Here is a 14,991-nt window from a genome sequence, read left to right as displayed (position 1 = left end):
CTTCCATGTGGTATTAAATGTGATTTGATTTACTGATAACATGATCACATCATATCTGGGCAAATGTTTCACAAGAGAAACTCAGCTTTAAGTTTATTAACGTGAAATCGCAATAAGAACATCCACCTTTGCCTCCGTTTTAACGTCAGTTCAAATGTGCACGGGCGAGAACAATAACACGCAATAGATAAAAGGAGCAAATCACTTATATGTAGATGTATATGTAGGCCTCGCAGAATTCCTTAAGACAGCGAAAGCAGTCTCTCTGTTCTTCAGCATTTGCCCCACAAATATCCTTCGGCCCGCCCCCAAAAAGCTTCTCATCATCGACCATCAGAAACGTTCCAAGAATAGAAGCAAAGGCAAAGGCCACTACAATAACTTGGTTCTGAATATTTTCATTTTTGATGAACATAAAAATGACTGAATGAACTACAATACAAACATAAAGCATTAAGGAGACACATTCAATGACATTTTGGCACATGTAGTATTCCACACTGGTCACTAGGTGTCAGTAATGTATTGGTGAGACAATAGAAAGAAATCCCTTCATGCTAATGTGTGAGTCAATATTGTGTAATTGTAATTTACTGCTAAAAAAACAGTTTTCTGATAAAAAAAAAAATACAGATTTCGAAGATACTTTTGATTAAAGACGCGCTACATTGTATGCTAACCGGGGATTGTGTGCAATTGAGGCAAGATTTTGCTGTAAATTTTCTAACATAAGCCGAAAAACATGCGAGCTGGTGCGTACCCTAACCAAGGTTCCACTGTATATTGGATTTGTTGTCCACACTGAGACTTTCCAAAGCTGTTTTGGGATTTATCCACTTGAGGTTTTCCAAAAAAGGCACAGTGAGCAAAAAATGTAAAGAAAAAAAAAATACGTGGATTTGCACAAAGAATGGGGACAGGGCCTAAAACAAGCATCCCTATACCCTCCGCATTCATACATAAAAATCATATTCCGTTACCTTTCAATACCGTTCGCCAAGGACCTCTCCGATGCCAGGGACAGCCGTCACAGGCTTTTCTCCCATCTTTGGGTCAGCCAGAAACTCTTCATGTTTTTGGTATGAAGACATGATTGCTTTGTGGATGCGGCCACAGTTCACACCACCACCAGGCTGAAAAACAAAGACAGACGTTGCACAAACGCACACAGCGCGTGTGATTATATATTTCATATTTAGACGTAAAATACCATTTCCAACCCAAACAATGATCGAAATTGACCTAGTTCTTTGGTTTCACACCTTTTTCCCAATTAAAGTGGTTTGATTCTTTATAGCTTCAGTTACAGTGACCTCTCCTGGCCAAAGAGTCAAATTGCAGCCAAATCAGCGCGAATATTTGTTACTGTTAAGTTGTTTCAACACGTAAAAATTGAAAAGGTTTACTTCAAGGAGCTGTGTCAGTGAATCATATTGTATTTTCAGTACATTCCCAATCGTTTTTAAACACTTTATGGTGTAAAAATCGCTGAATTTGCACATTTCCTGATCGAAGTACAGGTCACAAACGTGAACTGAGGCTGCGGGTGCTGAGTGGTGATGGTTCTTATGAAGTCAGTACCCGTACCCTTGAGTCAGTATTGACAATTTGGCGAATACCCGTATCGTTCTGTCGAGTCTTTGAGGAAGCTCAGGTAGGAAAAGGAAAGTACAGTTGATTTGAAGCAAGGAGCAGACGCGTACCTTAGATTTTTGAACGATTCGTTCATGATTCGTACCTATAACCTTCGTGAACCGGATTGTCAACATGTCGCTAATGTAATGCTCACAGAAACATTACACATCGTTCCTTGCGTAATGTTTTTAATGCAATGATGACGTCATTATGTTTGCACGTCGAGAAATGTCAGGTGAGGTGCACAATATGCTGACTCACCTCGTACTCGAGCTGGAAAAGAAAGTTTAAGAATAACACCTTAAGGTGCGAAAAATGATAAATGAAGATAAAAGAAATGGGACTGTATACAGCTGGCTCAAAACACCACCACCGTCGAGCATAATTACATTGGTTTAAAAGTATATGTACTCTAATATGTCAGTATTTTTCACAATTACTAATGTGACATTAAAAATTGGCGTAAATTGCCGTTAAGCTGTGAGGTAGTGATGTTACAAGAGGTGCCGGGCCTTCAAAGCGTGTGTCGAGTAATCGAGTGGGCACTTCCGCGAAGCGTGTATCCAGGCGTGATTCATTGGGGGGCGGGGCCTGAATTTATGACGTCCGAAGCCTCGCTGCCCGGCTGTACCACGTGACGGATTCGGGGAAAAGGTTCACAATTTGCCCCGATGTTTGCCTGTCACTCAGCGATATAAACCCCTCAGGCTTAAACATTAAAATGTGGGGTTTTGTGGTGAGAGTCAGTCAGTTCAGCGTATAGATAGTGTTTGTCGATGGTTTGGACGGTTTGGTTTGTACGGTTACGTTAGTTTGGAGTCCAAAGAGAGAAGATATGGAGCCAGCTAGAAAGAGGAACATTTCTCCTGTGTGGGAATATTTTGACTTGTCAGTCCGAATAATTAAGCCAAATCAACACTATTAAGAGATGTCATGTTTGCATTTCAAAACCTGTATTTTCACTGTTTGTCATTGTTATTGAAGGGTGAAGTGCTTATTGTGTTTCAAGGAGTTGGGGTACAATAATAACACCTCATCCATGTTCAGACATTAACGTGCCTTTCACAAACAAAGATGAAACTGGCCCTTCATTCATCCATGGTAAGGTTAATAGTACTACATTATAATATTAATATACTATAGTATTACTAACACAACAAAACATTAAGTATTTTATATATACTGTATATTTTATATTACACTTTGTAGATTTATCATTTGGTTATACATACATACACAAAACATTTCAGCATTCAATGCATCACACATGACGATACAGCTGCCTGTAATTGTATCCAAGGCCATCACTACTGTGAGTTACTCACTTAATTTCCACGACGTTGTTACGACATTCAATTATGCTAACAATAGTAGCATTAGCTGCCAACAAATGTAGCGCACGTGATTAAAGCAGGAGGGAGGCGGGATTTATGTCTGTATAGCTCACGTGATCAAATCAGGAAGGGGGCGGGATTTATGCCTGTGTTATTCGAATGAGGAACCCGTTTCTTTGAAGGAGTATTTGAGGAGCACGTTGAACTGAACACTAAACATTAGACAAATCCCATTCATTTCTTTTGAAAAACATTGTGGCCCTTACCTTTTGTATACGAAGTACACGCAGCCATCCTTTTCCTCCATGAAAAGCTGGTGAGCTAATATAAGGCAGATATAATCCTCCATCTTGGCAAACACGTTCATTCATTCAGAAAAGTGTCAAAAAATGACTTGCTGCTCTCCGGCTGCTCCTTGCAGCTCAATCATACACAAAGTAGATTCTGAACTAAAAGCTCATGTCAGGATTTTCCCTCACTTGTGATTTTATTTCATACAGCCACTGCCGGGAACACACATTTGTATCACTTATTTCTTCAACAGACAGAACAGAGCATCAGCCAGCGTGTGTTAACTGCTTACAAATATAATCCATAAAATGATCACACTATCTGCATGAAACTTCAGCTAGTTATATGTATATAACTAAATATATATATATATATGAAAATAAAGAAACACTATTAAAAGAAGAAATTGTTTATAGGAAGGCCTCGCACCATTCGTTCAGACAGGCAAAGCAGTCACCTTGTTGTTTAGAATTTGCCCCACAGATGTGCTTTAACCAATCCCGGAAAAGGTCCTCTTCCTTCTTCAGCACCAGGAACTGTCCAAGGACGACGTACGCCTGATGGAAGAGCAAACATTACGGCCTTGACCACATGCAAAACAAACTACTTTGACATTTGACATTTTAAGTGTAGGACACGCGGAAGCCTGTATGTGGCGCTGTACAACCCTACCTCTCGGGACGAACGGCGTCCAAACACACCCGATTACAGCCAAACCTCGGTATTTGCGTACATTTGTAAACCAAAAAATACGCTAACCAAGGCCGTCCGCTAACTGAGGTTCCACTCTACTTGATTTCATACCTTACCTTGTCAAAACCTTTCTCCTCTAGTCTTTCTCCAAGGACCTCTCCGATGCCGGCGAGAGCCGACACATGCTTGTCACCTATTGGCCCAACCACAAAGTCTTTATGTTTTTGGGACGTTGAAGACATGATTCCTTTGTGGACGGCAACAGATCAACACGAGGCTGAAAAAGAAAGACAACAGTTTCATTCAGAAGCTATTACAATGATGTCATATTACTTGGGCTGTCAAATTATTACTTTAAAAAAAATCAGAATAATCATGGTTTTCAAACTAATTAATCATGATTAATCACCATGTCCCACGATGTCTGAAATATGCTATTTTGTAACCATATTTTATTGAAAGGGGCAAGATGAGGGCAGGATTATTTGGAACATTATTTTGCAGGATTATGTATATTTGTATCTAGTAAGCAGTGCTAAATTAACTCGAGATTTAAATAAACTTGAGAGTTACATAACACTGGTTTATTTAATGCTCATCTGAAGTCAGCTGGGATAGGCTCCAGCATACCCATGCAACCCTAGTGAGGATACGCGGTATAGAAAATGGATAAATGTTTCTTTAATTGCAGATTATTTCAATCAGATTTGAACAGTTTTATTCTGAGCAATGAGGAGTTGCGTTCAATAACACCACGTCAATTTTTTCCCAATTTTCTGGGATGAGATGGTAAAATGTACCAAGCATTAAGGGTTACAAAGTGAGTGACAAGAATATCCACTTATTGTTTTTATTTACGTTTCTGTTTTTGTTTCTTTTTGAAACCCAGAGATACTTCCCAAGTCCCGCTGACTTTCATTATAAGCACCATTTTTCCACGCATTGTGACGAGATAATATAAACGTGTATTTTCTCACGGCAAGGTTTCATTTGGTTGAAAATCAAGTCCAACTTGTCATATTTACGGTGGGAGTAAGTAAACTTTTTCGAAATGCCATGCTATTTCTACCAATGTGACGATTGTACGAGCTTTGTTGTGAAATACAGGACGCACTTCCGGTAGTAGCTTTCTTCCACATAGAAAACGAGATGGAAATATATCATTTCATTTCCATCATCATTGCGCAATTGTAGACGCATAAACGTGACATTCTGACTATAACAACTTATAACAACTCGTGATGGTTGTTCTGCTGCGCTCTCTTAATTTGAAGATTAAACGCAAACATCCGCTATTATCTGACGTTGACGTGGCAGATTTTTTAATTACGGTTTGGACTTTTACCTCCCAAATGTTCTAGTATCTAATCTAATTTCCGGTCAAAGTGTCACCATTGAAGCTTAACAGCTGATATGGCAAGTGAAGCTGAGAAACGATCTCCAGAACTCCTAAAGAAAATGACTTCCTGTTTGTGACGTATGACGGAAGTCCATGACCCAATTTGAGGTAGTAATCTTACTGTAGCTAGATAACATACATGACAGCTACACAACATATACAGCGAGTGATTTTCACTATACATTGATTTTTTACACTGACGTTATCTTACCGTCTGAATCAGACGTCGTGATAAGAGACGAACCAAGTTAGCTTCCCAGTGAAAAAGAAGCTACAATTGTTTCCGCGCCGGCGACCAAATTGTGGGTCAAAGTGTGCCATGACTGACGCTTGGCTACGTGCTTCAAACGCTACAATTGAAGCAGCACTTCCTCAAAGCTTGAGTTACGTGACGTTCCGACTACGTCATCGCCCAAATGCAACACATGGCTGGGTCACGAGCAACCAATGTTTTCCCAACTATTGCTTGTCATTAAAAAAATACCTTTACACAATTTCAGTATAGTAAAAAGACTGCTGCGTTACATACATACACTTCAGATGCGGTTGGGATTTTTTGGCAAAGTCATGTGGATTTAAAAATGTGTTATTACATTAAAGTAAAACGTCCCTAATTTTTGGAAAATTAGGTTGTGAAAAAGTTATATTCAAGTCAAAATATGGGAATAAAGTTATAAGATGACTAGAAAATGTAGATGAATGAGTGTAATTGAGGAGAAAACGTTACTAGTACAATACACGTTTGCAGCAATATCACAGCACGGAGATGCAGGCTGTTACTTTAAATGCAGTGTATAACATATTAGCATATCTACATGGGCGTACAAAGTGTAAAACATCAAAGTGGCTTGTGCCCTCTTCCCGGATGAAGGTCAGGACACCCCCGTGTCAGTGAATGTTGCAATGGTCATTTTTGAGTAGCTTTATTTGTATACAATTCTTCAAACAGGTCTTTCACAGTTATGATACAGACTTGAGGTGAAGGTGGAGGACCAATATTTTTAAAAAGTCATTCTTATTTTGTAATGCTGAGAATTGTAGATAATCCTCAGCGAGGGACAGCGCAAGTTGAACCTTTTTTTTTTTCAGTGAATACATTGCTAGTAGTGTGTGAGGCCGTTGAACTTAAAATGCAGCACATTCAGAATCGACATTCGAGAATCCAAGACACTTCAAAGTGAATAATGGTTCCACAAGAAGAAACGAGCGCATCAATCTCCTGTTGGACGGTACTACTTGCAAACACCGATGGTCAATCAATCAATTTTGGTGAGTCGGCGTCCCAAAACGCCAAGGTTTCGGTAAGTTCCAGACTTGTGTTATGGAAGTCTTTTACAGGTCAAACTCTGCATTCCATTTTATTGACATTAAATTGCAATCAATGAGCACACACACAAATGTACCTCCATTTTAAGATCCATTAAGATGTGAACGACCGTGAAAAGGCAGTAATCATTTCAATTTCATAAAACTGATGCCGTCCGTAAACATCAAATCAATCCAAAAAGCAGATGAACAGTTTGCACTACAAAAAAATAGATATATAAAAAGGAGAAATTGTTTATAGGAAGGCGTCACACCATTCCTTAAGACAGCCAAAGCAGTCACCTTGCTGTTTGGAATTGGCCCCGCACGTGTCCTTCAGCCAATCTCTGAAAAGCTCCTCGTCTTTCTTTAGCAAGAGAAACTGCCCCAGGACGACATACGCCTGGTGGACACAACACAAGCAAACGTTAACTGGCTCCAAATGACAGGTTCAGAGTACAGACTGTACCACAAACGTCCATATTGCTCACAATCAGAAATTCAACAGCATGACAAACGTTGGATATTTTTCTTTTCAAAATAAATATTTTTTATTATTATTCAAACAACAATTCATGAAGAATAGATGATGGCCATTTGGTGGTTGACTTGTCAGCAAATATTGAAAGACAATGTATACAGTATGGAGTACTGCCGTCACTCCGCATCAGTAATGTGAGGGGTTATCTCTCATTCCGTGTGGAAGTGGTATGTTTTTGGCTTCTTTGTCCTCCTTCCTCACTAACTTTTGAAACCCCTTCTGAAGTTCAGAGTAAGTAAATTGGAGCGGCTGCCTCGTTAGCTTGCTATGCTAGCGCCGGCAGCTGTCCCACAGCCCGTGCGATGTGGTGTACACAAAGAATGACAAAAATCACACCAGCTTTTGTACGTTTGGGTGAGACTTCCTGGAATGAATTGATGACAAAAAGCAAGCTTCCGCTGTAAAGTATCTGTCGTCCATGTTGACACGTTCTAAAAAATGCTGAATTTGCCCAACCATAATGTTGGGGTTGTGTAGCCCAAGCCCCCCCCCCAATCCTTGATCCCAACAGACGTGGACCAGCTTGACTTCCCCAGAGCAAAACACCTCAAAAACTTTAAATGCACTTTCATAGGAAAAATGGAATTGATTGAATACGTTACCTTATCAAAGCCTTTCTCCTCCAACCTTTTGCCAAGGACCTCTCCGATGCCTGCAAGAGCCACCACACGCTTCTCGCCCATCGGCTCGGCAACAAAGTCTTTATGCTTTTGAGATGTTGACGACATGATTGCGCAAAGTGGCTGAAAAAGAAAGACGACAATAGCATAATTAAGAAAACTCATCCCACAAAATTAACACTTTTCCCCAATGCCCTTGAAATATTGTGATTTTATATTGCTCCTTTAAAGGTGCAATATCCAAACACAACTAGGAGGTGAATTTAGATACAGTGGGTGTTTTTATGTGATTATATTAGTGGCTGTCTTAGTGATTTGCAAATCAATACTGAAATATTGATCATTCTGATACAAATGCTGCATGCTCTGAAATCCATTCTCAGATCCAAATAAATACTTTTGATACTTCAGTCATTTGAGTAAAAGGACTGTAAAAGGAGCCATGGGATTAACTGTGAATAGATATGGTTTTATTATTTTACTTTTTTTGGTTGTTTGAAATACCATTTACACATTGCTTACATCTTTTATTTTGCTCTTGTATTATTTATGCTATGATGTAAAATACACTACTTATAGCTTAATAGCAAAGTATAGGTGTGAATTGTGCTCTGCATCGAATCTGAAAGGAAATTAAATCAGTGATATCGCACATCACTGGTATGCGCCTTTAAGCTCAGTGAACAATGGCGTCCTCAGGTTGAATTGCGCGCGCAATAGCTTGACTTCCTGTGCAACGAGCTAACCTTTAAGCACACCGGCTAACCCTAACAATATTGCCTAGTTGCCGAGTCTGGTTATACCAATAACTGTTATTAAATACCACATAAGTTAATTGTGCGGTCCATATTTGCCTACCCGCAAAAGGCGCCAGTGTAGCGATTTGTACATTATGCGGGCGCCACAGCGTTCGCTAAAGCTTTCAATGACTTCATGCTCGCTAAGCTTTCAGTGAAGTGCGATAGACCTCTTTTCATCGCCTTAATCGTAGTTGCTGCCGAATGGCATAGTTAGTTAACACTGATGTTTTTACACATAAGTTATCTTACCTCCTGGTCAGATGTCGTAGTACGCAGTGAGCCAAGTTAGCTTGCTCGCAATGCTTTTTTTCAGCGCCGGCGACCAAAATGCAATGCGCTTCTTCTTCGCGTGACGACGTTCCCGTTGGTACATTGCTGCCCCCATCCGTGTTTTGCTAGTATTACATGTTTCTTGTTTGTCAGCCAACCTGCTAGATCATTTTTATATTCAGACTGAATGCTTCAACTCATTCAATTCCACGACTACAAAAAATATATATACACATTTAGATGAACACATATTGTAAGAAAAATAGAAAAATGATTTGCCAGATGAATGTGTGCTTGTAATTTCTAATCATTTTCAATGACTTGTAACATAACAGACATAAGACTAGTTCATGTTTCTGTAAATGCGTTGCGGTGAATAACTGCCACCCAGTGACTAGTGTAAAATACTACTTGGAAGTCTTTCAATGAGACTTCCAAATGCCTATTAGCGTTGCTGTTCATTTTCCTAGTTTTATGCTTTGAAAAGGCCCCAAAAAAACATGTCACTTTTTTTTTCTAATCAGCTGTATTTAACCACAAAACATAATTTGTGATCTTTTTGAAAAAATGAGTAAAACTGTGAAATTAAAAGCTTTATCAAATGTAAACATGCCTAATTTAATGTTAGATGTAAATATGATTGGCACCATGCTGGAATAGCGGTTTATATATCTGCTGCCCAGTCGGGAGACCCAGGGTCAAATCTTCACACGTTCCCTCCCGTTCTGGCGTGGAGATGTCCATCATTGAAATCACCTGCTTTAGTAACCGGATGGAAAGAAAAACCTACAGTGTCCTGGCCCTCCATGGCATGGGTTTGACCCCCTGGACTAATTGAAGACTGTGAATTGTCCATAGGTGATTGTCTACAAGTGTCTACAGGTTGCGCACCACCTCTCACACAAAAGGCTCCAGCTCACCCTAATGAGTGTGTACTCTCATTTCACCCAACATAACAAAAATAAAAATATTTTAAAAGAACACTACAGAAGTTACTGCTTTTGGAATAGATTGTATTAAGTCTCACTCTCACCAAAGTACACTGTTCTTTGCATTGCATATCATATTTGTGCGCATTTTATACTTTTCTTTTGATGCTAGCATCTATGTAACATTTGTTGGTACTCTTTGGGATGCGGATGAAGCTTTGTAACATACTGGGAACGGTTACTTGTTAGACATTTGTAGCACGCCTACAGCTCAGAGAGAACACTGGGCGCCAAGCTGCAGGTCAGTCCGGTGCCATCAGGCTCCACGTTGATCTTCGTCACGACGCCGTCTTCAACCACCATTGCATAGCTTCAACACACACACACACACATAACATTACTGAACATTCTATACTGAAACACCACAATGAAGTATTCTTACCGCTTAGATCTCTTGTTTCCAAGTACTTGTACAAGCTGATCGCTATCCAGCAGCAAGTCCACAGCCTGGGGGAAAGAAACGCAGGCACCGACATGTGCTTACTCGCAACTTTTCTATTCCTTTCACAATAGAAGTAACACAAAAAAACTCAAAAACATCAAAAAGTCTCTACAACGGTACTCTACAACTACGGTACATACTAAGGGTGTGGAAAATAATCCATATTAATCGATACATCGATTCGCATGTGCGCAATGCGAGTGCATCGGCTCATTCACAGGGTATGGATGCAATAGACGAATGAAATCTAGATTCATCGCGACGCGTTCGTGGGTATCGGTAAAATCCGATGCAAGCGCTGTTTTATTAATGTTCAACTTCACCCCAAATGCTGTTCCCCAGGCACAATGAATGCACCATCATTATTTGGTGTTTTGTATTGAATACAGACGGAAGCCGGGAGGCACATCCAACTACTAGTAAAACAGCATGGATGTTCGTAACAAGCAGCAGCGAGGAACTTTCTATATTTAACCCCCCCACAACGTTTAAATGGTATGTTTGGAAACACTACGGATTCTCAAAGAACAACGGAAAACTAATTTGCAAAGAATGCTGTGTTAAGAAGCCGTACAACGGCAGCACGACAAACATGCAGACCCCCTTAAAAAGGGTACTCCACAACACAGACAAGTCTACCGCCGCCTCCCTGTCTAGTTCCTCGTCGGACACCGGGGAAGAACCAAGCAAATCAGGTCAGAACAAGTGGATCTTCCTCTGCTTTCCAAATTGTCCAGAAGCTATAACAAGTGCCCCCCCCATCTGAGTGTTCAGCACAGTAGGTGACATTAGAACAGCAGAGCAGTTGGCTTCTTCCTGAATTGTGAAACAATTTAAAAAGGGTAGAAGTTGTTTTCCACTTTCTGCTCCTCACTACTGTATTAGCCTAGCTGCTAGCTCATTCATATTAGCAGTATGTTTTGCAGACAGGAATATAAACAAACATTGATTGCACTGTTGAAAGTGTCACTTTAACTTTGTTGTTGCTGTACTGTATTTTTTACAGCAGTAATTATTGTTGAATTGTTTGACTCCACCACTGAACCACTGCTATTGGAATTGCATAGCCCATGTGAAAGTGGGAGGAAAGTTGTTTTTGAAAAGTTGTTGCTGTTTTAAGATGGCAAAAAGAATGATGAAGAAGTGGTGCATAGTAAAAAAGACAAACAGCACTTTAGTTGAATTTACTGCCAAGTGCCTAGAACAGGGGTCGGGAACCTTTTTGGCTAAGAGAGCCATGAAGACCAGATATGTATTTTAAAATGTGTATCTGTGAGAGCCATATTTTTTAACATTGAATGCAATAAAATGTGTGCATTTTTATGTAAGACCAACAGTTTTAGATATAATGGACTCTAATTACGTAGACCAGGCACACTACCCCACGCCAAGGGGGTGTGGCCAGCATACTTTCGTGAGCAGCGCAGTGTCTAATAATAAATCTAATACTTGCTGCCATTAATGCAACTTCTGCTGCTGCATGGTTTTGCACCATACTCCGTACACATATTTCATTCTTTTGGCCATCTTCGTCAGAAGGCTTGGTTCTGCAGCTTTAGCTATTTGACTAAAGGAGGAAAGTTTACATTTACATGTTTTTTTGACATCTCAATGACCGAGGTAGACTACCGCATTACCCAGTAATAATCAAGTTTTGGTGTTTGACCTGGAAAATATCATCAGGAAAGATGGATATGGTCGGCCGTATTGCAGTAGAAAATAGATGGACGCATTAAAATGCATAAGAAAGTTGTTTGATTTTGAATATTATTTTTAACAGTGATTTCTGTGATGTTTACTTTAAAATGTTAGCAAAAATACATTTTTATTGAAGAAACGCTTGAGAGCCAGATACAGTCATCAAAAGAGCCCTACCTGGCTCCCGAGCCATAGGTTCCCTACCTCTGGCCTAGAAGGAATAAAGCCAAATCCTTTTTGTAGGACCATACGGAATTCCATTTTTTCCCTTTGCTTATTTGCATCATGTTGAATTGCATCATATCGCAAGAAATTGCACCATATCATATCGTATTGCATTGATTTGAACTAAATGATTATCGTCTCGCATCGTGAAGATGGTGAATCGTATCGTATCATATCGCCAGAAAATTCCATGTATGGTTAAAGTATGGTATCGCTGGCAGTGCATCGAGATGTGTATCAAATCGTCCTCAGTGCTGAGATTCACACCCCTAGTACATACGTGTGTGTAACACATTTCATAAATGTTCCTCTAACTAGACATTCATGACGCTTGGCTCACCTGTGTAAATGCTCCAGTAGGATCAGCCAACATTCGAATCTGGAGGAAAAACAAACCGTTAACTCTACATTGCAAAAATAATGTCACCAATACATCACAGTTTTTGAATAATTAGTCAATGGTCGCTGTTTTGGGGGTTGAATACCGCCTATCCTATTATTAGTTTAGTTTTAAAAGCATATTTAAGCAAACAGTATTAATATGAATATTTAAACAGCATTTTCAAATGTAATGTCTAAATGAACCAAAACACAAATACAAAACAGAAGCATTGTAATTGTGAATGTAATATTCTACATTGGCCACTAGGTGTCAGTAAGTGTCCCATGAAATGCCAGAGCTGGCGTTTATTGCAGGTTTAAACGCTCTCACAACAGGTACAATAATAATAACATGGTAATACTGCTGGGGCCACAACCCACAACAAGATAGAACTCAACTCTGATGTCACTTCCTGTCCTCCCGCCACTAAGACCCCGTAGGGAACACATTTACTGTGACACAAACGAGCAGTGGTTTTATTGACATCTTAAACGGCTTATTGACTCTTATGTCTACTATATTGGGTACGAGGGTCGCGGGGGTGCTGGAGAGGCGGGGTACACCCTGGACTGGTGGCCAGCCAATCCCAGGGCACATATAGACAAACAACCATTCACACTAACATTCATACCTATGGACAATTTGGAGTGGCCAATTAACCTAGCATGTTTTTGGAATGTGGGAGGAAACCGGAGTACCCGGAGAAAACCCACGCATGCACGGGGAGAACATGCAAACTCCACACAGAGATGGCCGAGGGTGGGTTTGAACTCGGGTCTCCTAGCTGTGAGGTCTGTGCACTAACCACTCGCCCGCTGTCCAGCCCATTTAAAGCAGTCATTGCAATATATAAATGAGATAACTGCCACAGCAGGAAGTACGGTGTCCAGAAAAAAGCAAAGAACTGCTATAACGCGAGTCTTTGTTATTTCATTTATGTCTAACATGTCTTATTTCCTCGGATGATATCTCCTATATATGGTAATACAAAGGTAATGTAACTATAGGGGTGTTATTTCATGCCTAGAGGGCTCTATTGTTTTCTAAAGTGTACTACCTTGCCATCTGCCCCGTGCTCCTTTCCCCAGGCAGCCATGACAAATGCGTCGTTGACAGAAATGCAGGCCACCTCTTGCACGCCTTTGCTCTTCAAGTCCTCTGCCTGCTGCACAAAACCTGGGAGGTGAGTCTGGAAAACAGAAAAGCGTTAACTTCATATTCAGTGTAAAGGACCGGCCGAGATAGTTTGAATGTAGCTCGTGCTTGACCTTGGAGCAACCGGGTGTGAAAGCTCCTGGCACAGCAAAGAGGACACCCTTTTTTCCCTTAAAGAGCTGATCCATTGACACCTTATTCCCTGGCTCGCCCTCTTGGACCTCCACTTTAGGGAGACGTTCACCCACCTGAAAAAAAAGAGATCGCATCACATTTTTGCACGTACTGATATCGTCGAACGCATTAATGGTAGTTCTAGTTGGTCGCCGCTAGGGGCCGACAAAGCCCGAGAAAACAGACGTGCGTTTAAAATGGCTGAATGACATTACAAAAATCCAAGTGTGACATTGAAGCATTCTTTTGACACAGATTTCACATTGGGTCGTCAAACGGTGTTTTGTGAACCACAATATGTACATAGTACGTACACATGTATACTTACATATCTGGAGCGTATATAAGTCAAAACACAAGGAATGCGTCAAGTAGCTGTAACCAATCAGTAACGTTACATTTACGATACAAATTGCGCTCAGTCTGACGCCAAATAAAGTTAAATAGCGCCATGTTCATGGCGTATTGTATATATACATGATGCGAGTACTTTTCGTTAGCATAAATTACGCAAAGGGCGCCTTAAGTGTGTCAATTATACAGGTCGGTTACTTGGGTGGCGTTTACTTTTTCAATTTTAAGTCGGACAGATGTCGGGAGGTTTCCGTTCAATTCCACCGAGACAGTAAACATGCTTTGCTAGCTAACAACTGTCATGGCAGCAGCTATAGGATATTAGCATTCGGAGCTAGCAAAGATGTTAGCAAGGCTGTTCGAGTGCTTCAAGTCTAATTCGCAAGACAAGCACGGTTGTAGGGCAGGTCTTCTAACACGCCCACGTCTTACCTGGATCGGCATTTTGAGCAAAGCACAGGAGTGTATGCGTCTCGCACAGTGATCAATCCGGCTGCGTTTAATGAGCGCGGCGGTGGCGGAAATCATGCTATGCTAGCTTGGAATAATAAGACGATGTGAGGGTGTGTGGCGCGTCGATCCAAATTCACAAAGCTGTTTAGAGAGACGCGCTTCCCTCCACCTGGCTTCACCCGACTGCTGGCAGCTACACTCACATTTCGACTAAATCTTGACCGCGCCATC

The 14,991-nt window shown here is 40.6% G+C and overlaps 3 protein-coding genes across 4 annotated transcripts; all 3 read right to left on the bottom strand.

Moving 5' to 3' along the window:
• Positions 1-980: 980 nt before the first annotated feature.
• On the bottom strand, positions 981-5,740 carry LOC131131921 (barrier-to-autointegration factor-like). 2 transcript variants are annotated; one of them, XM_058076976.1, is made up of 4 exons: positions 5,564-5,740; positions 4,070-4,230; positions 3,718-3,817; positions 981-1,133 (listed from the first exon to the last, which is right to left on the bottom strand). In XM_058076976.1, the coding sequence occupies exons 2-4, from the start codon at positions 4,193-4,195 to the stop codon at positions 1,069-1,071; spliced, it is 291 nt and encodes a 96-aa protein (XP_057932959.1). In that variant the 5' UTR covers positions 4,196-4,230; positions 5,564-5,740; the 3' UTR covers positions 981-1,068. The 2 variants fall into 2 exon arrangements, with proteins under 2 accessions (XP_057932959.1, XP_057932960.1); XM_058076977.1 differs by lacking the exon at positions 981-1,133 and having other exon boundaries at positions 3,431-3,817; positions 5,564-5,732.
• A 519-nt stretch (positions 5,741-6,259) lies between these two features.
• LOC131131922 (barrier-to-autointegration factor) lies at positions 6,260-9,020 on the bottom strand. Its single transcript, XM_058076978.1, has 3 exons — positions 8,868-9,020; positions 7,801-7,941; positions 6,260-7,060 (listed from the first exon to the last, which is right to left on the bottom strand). The coding sequence occupies exons 2-3, from the start codon at positions 7,924-7,926 to the stop codon at positions 6,914-6,916; spliced, it is 273 nt and encodes a 90-aa protein (XP_057932961.1). The 5' UTR covers positions 7,927-7,941; positions 8,868-9,020; the 3' UTR covers positions 6,260-6,913.
• An 860-nt stretch (positions 9,021-9,880) lies between these two features.
• prdx5 (peroxiredoxin 5) lies at positions 9,881-14,960 on the bottom strand. The gene is made up of 6 exons (XM_058077612.1): positions 14,740-14,960; positions 13,893-14,027; positions 13,682-13,813; positions 12,583-12,621; positions 10,260-10,324; positions 9,881-10,187 (listed from the first exon to the last, which is right to left on the bottom strand). Exons 1-6 carry the CDS (start codon positions 14,833-14,835, stop codon positions 10,082-10,084), a joined length of 573 nt encoding a protein of 190 aa, XP_057933595.1. The 5' UTR covers positions 14,836-14,960; the 3' UTR covers positions 9,881-10,081.
• Positions 14,961-14,991: the final 31 nt, after the last annotated feature.

The sequence above is a fragment of the Doryrhamphus excisus genome, chromosome 7, assembly GCF_030265055.1.
Source record: "Doryrhamphus excisus isolate RoL2022-K1 chromosome 7, RoL_Dexc_1.0, whole genome shotgun sequence".
Taxonomy (NCBI): domain Eukaryota; kingdom Metazoa; phylum Chordata; class Actinopteri; order Syngnathiformes; family Syngnathidae; genus Doryrhamphus; species Doryrhamphus excisus.
The sequence above is the reverse complement of the archived record's forward strand: the minus strand, read 5'-3'. Positions and strand labels throughout refer to the sequence as shown.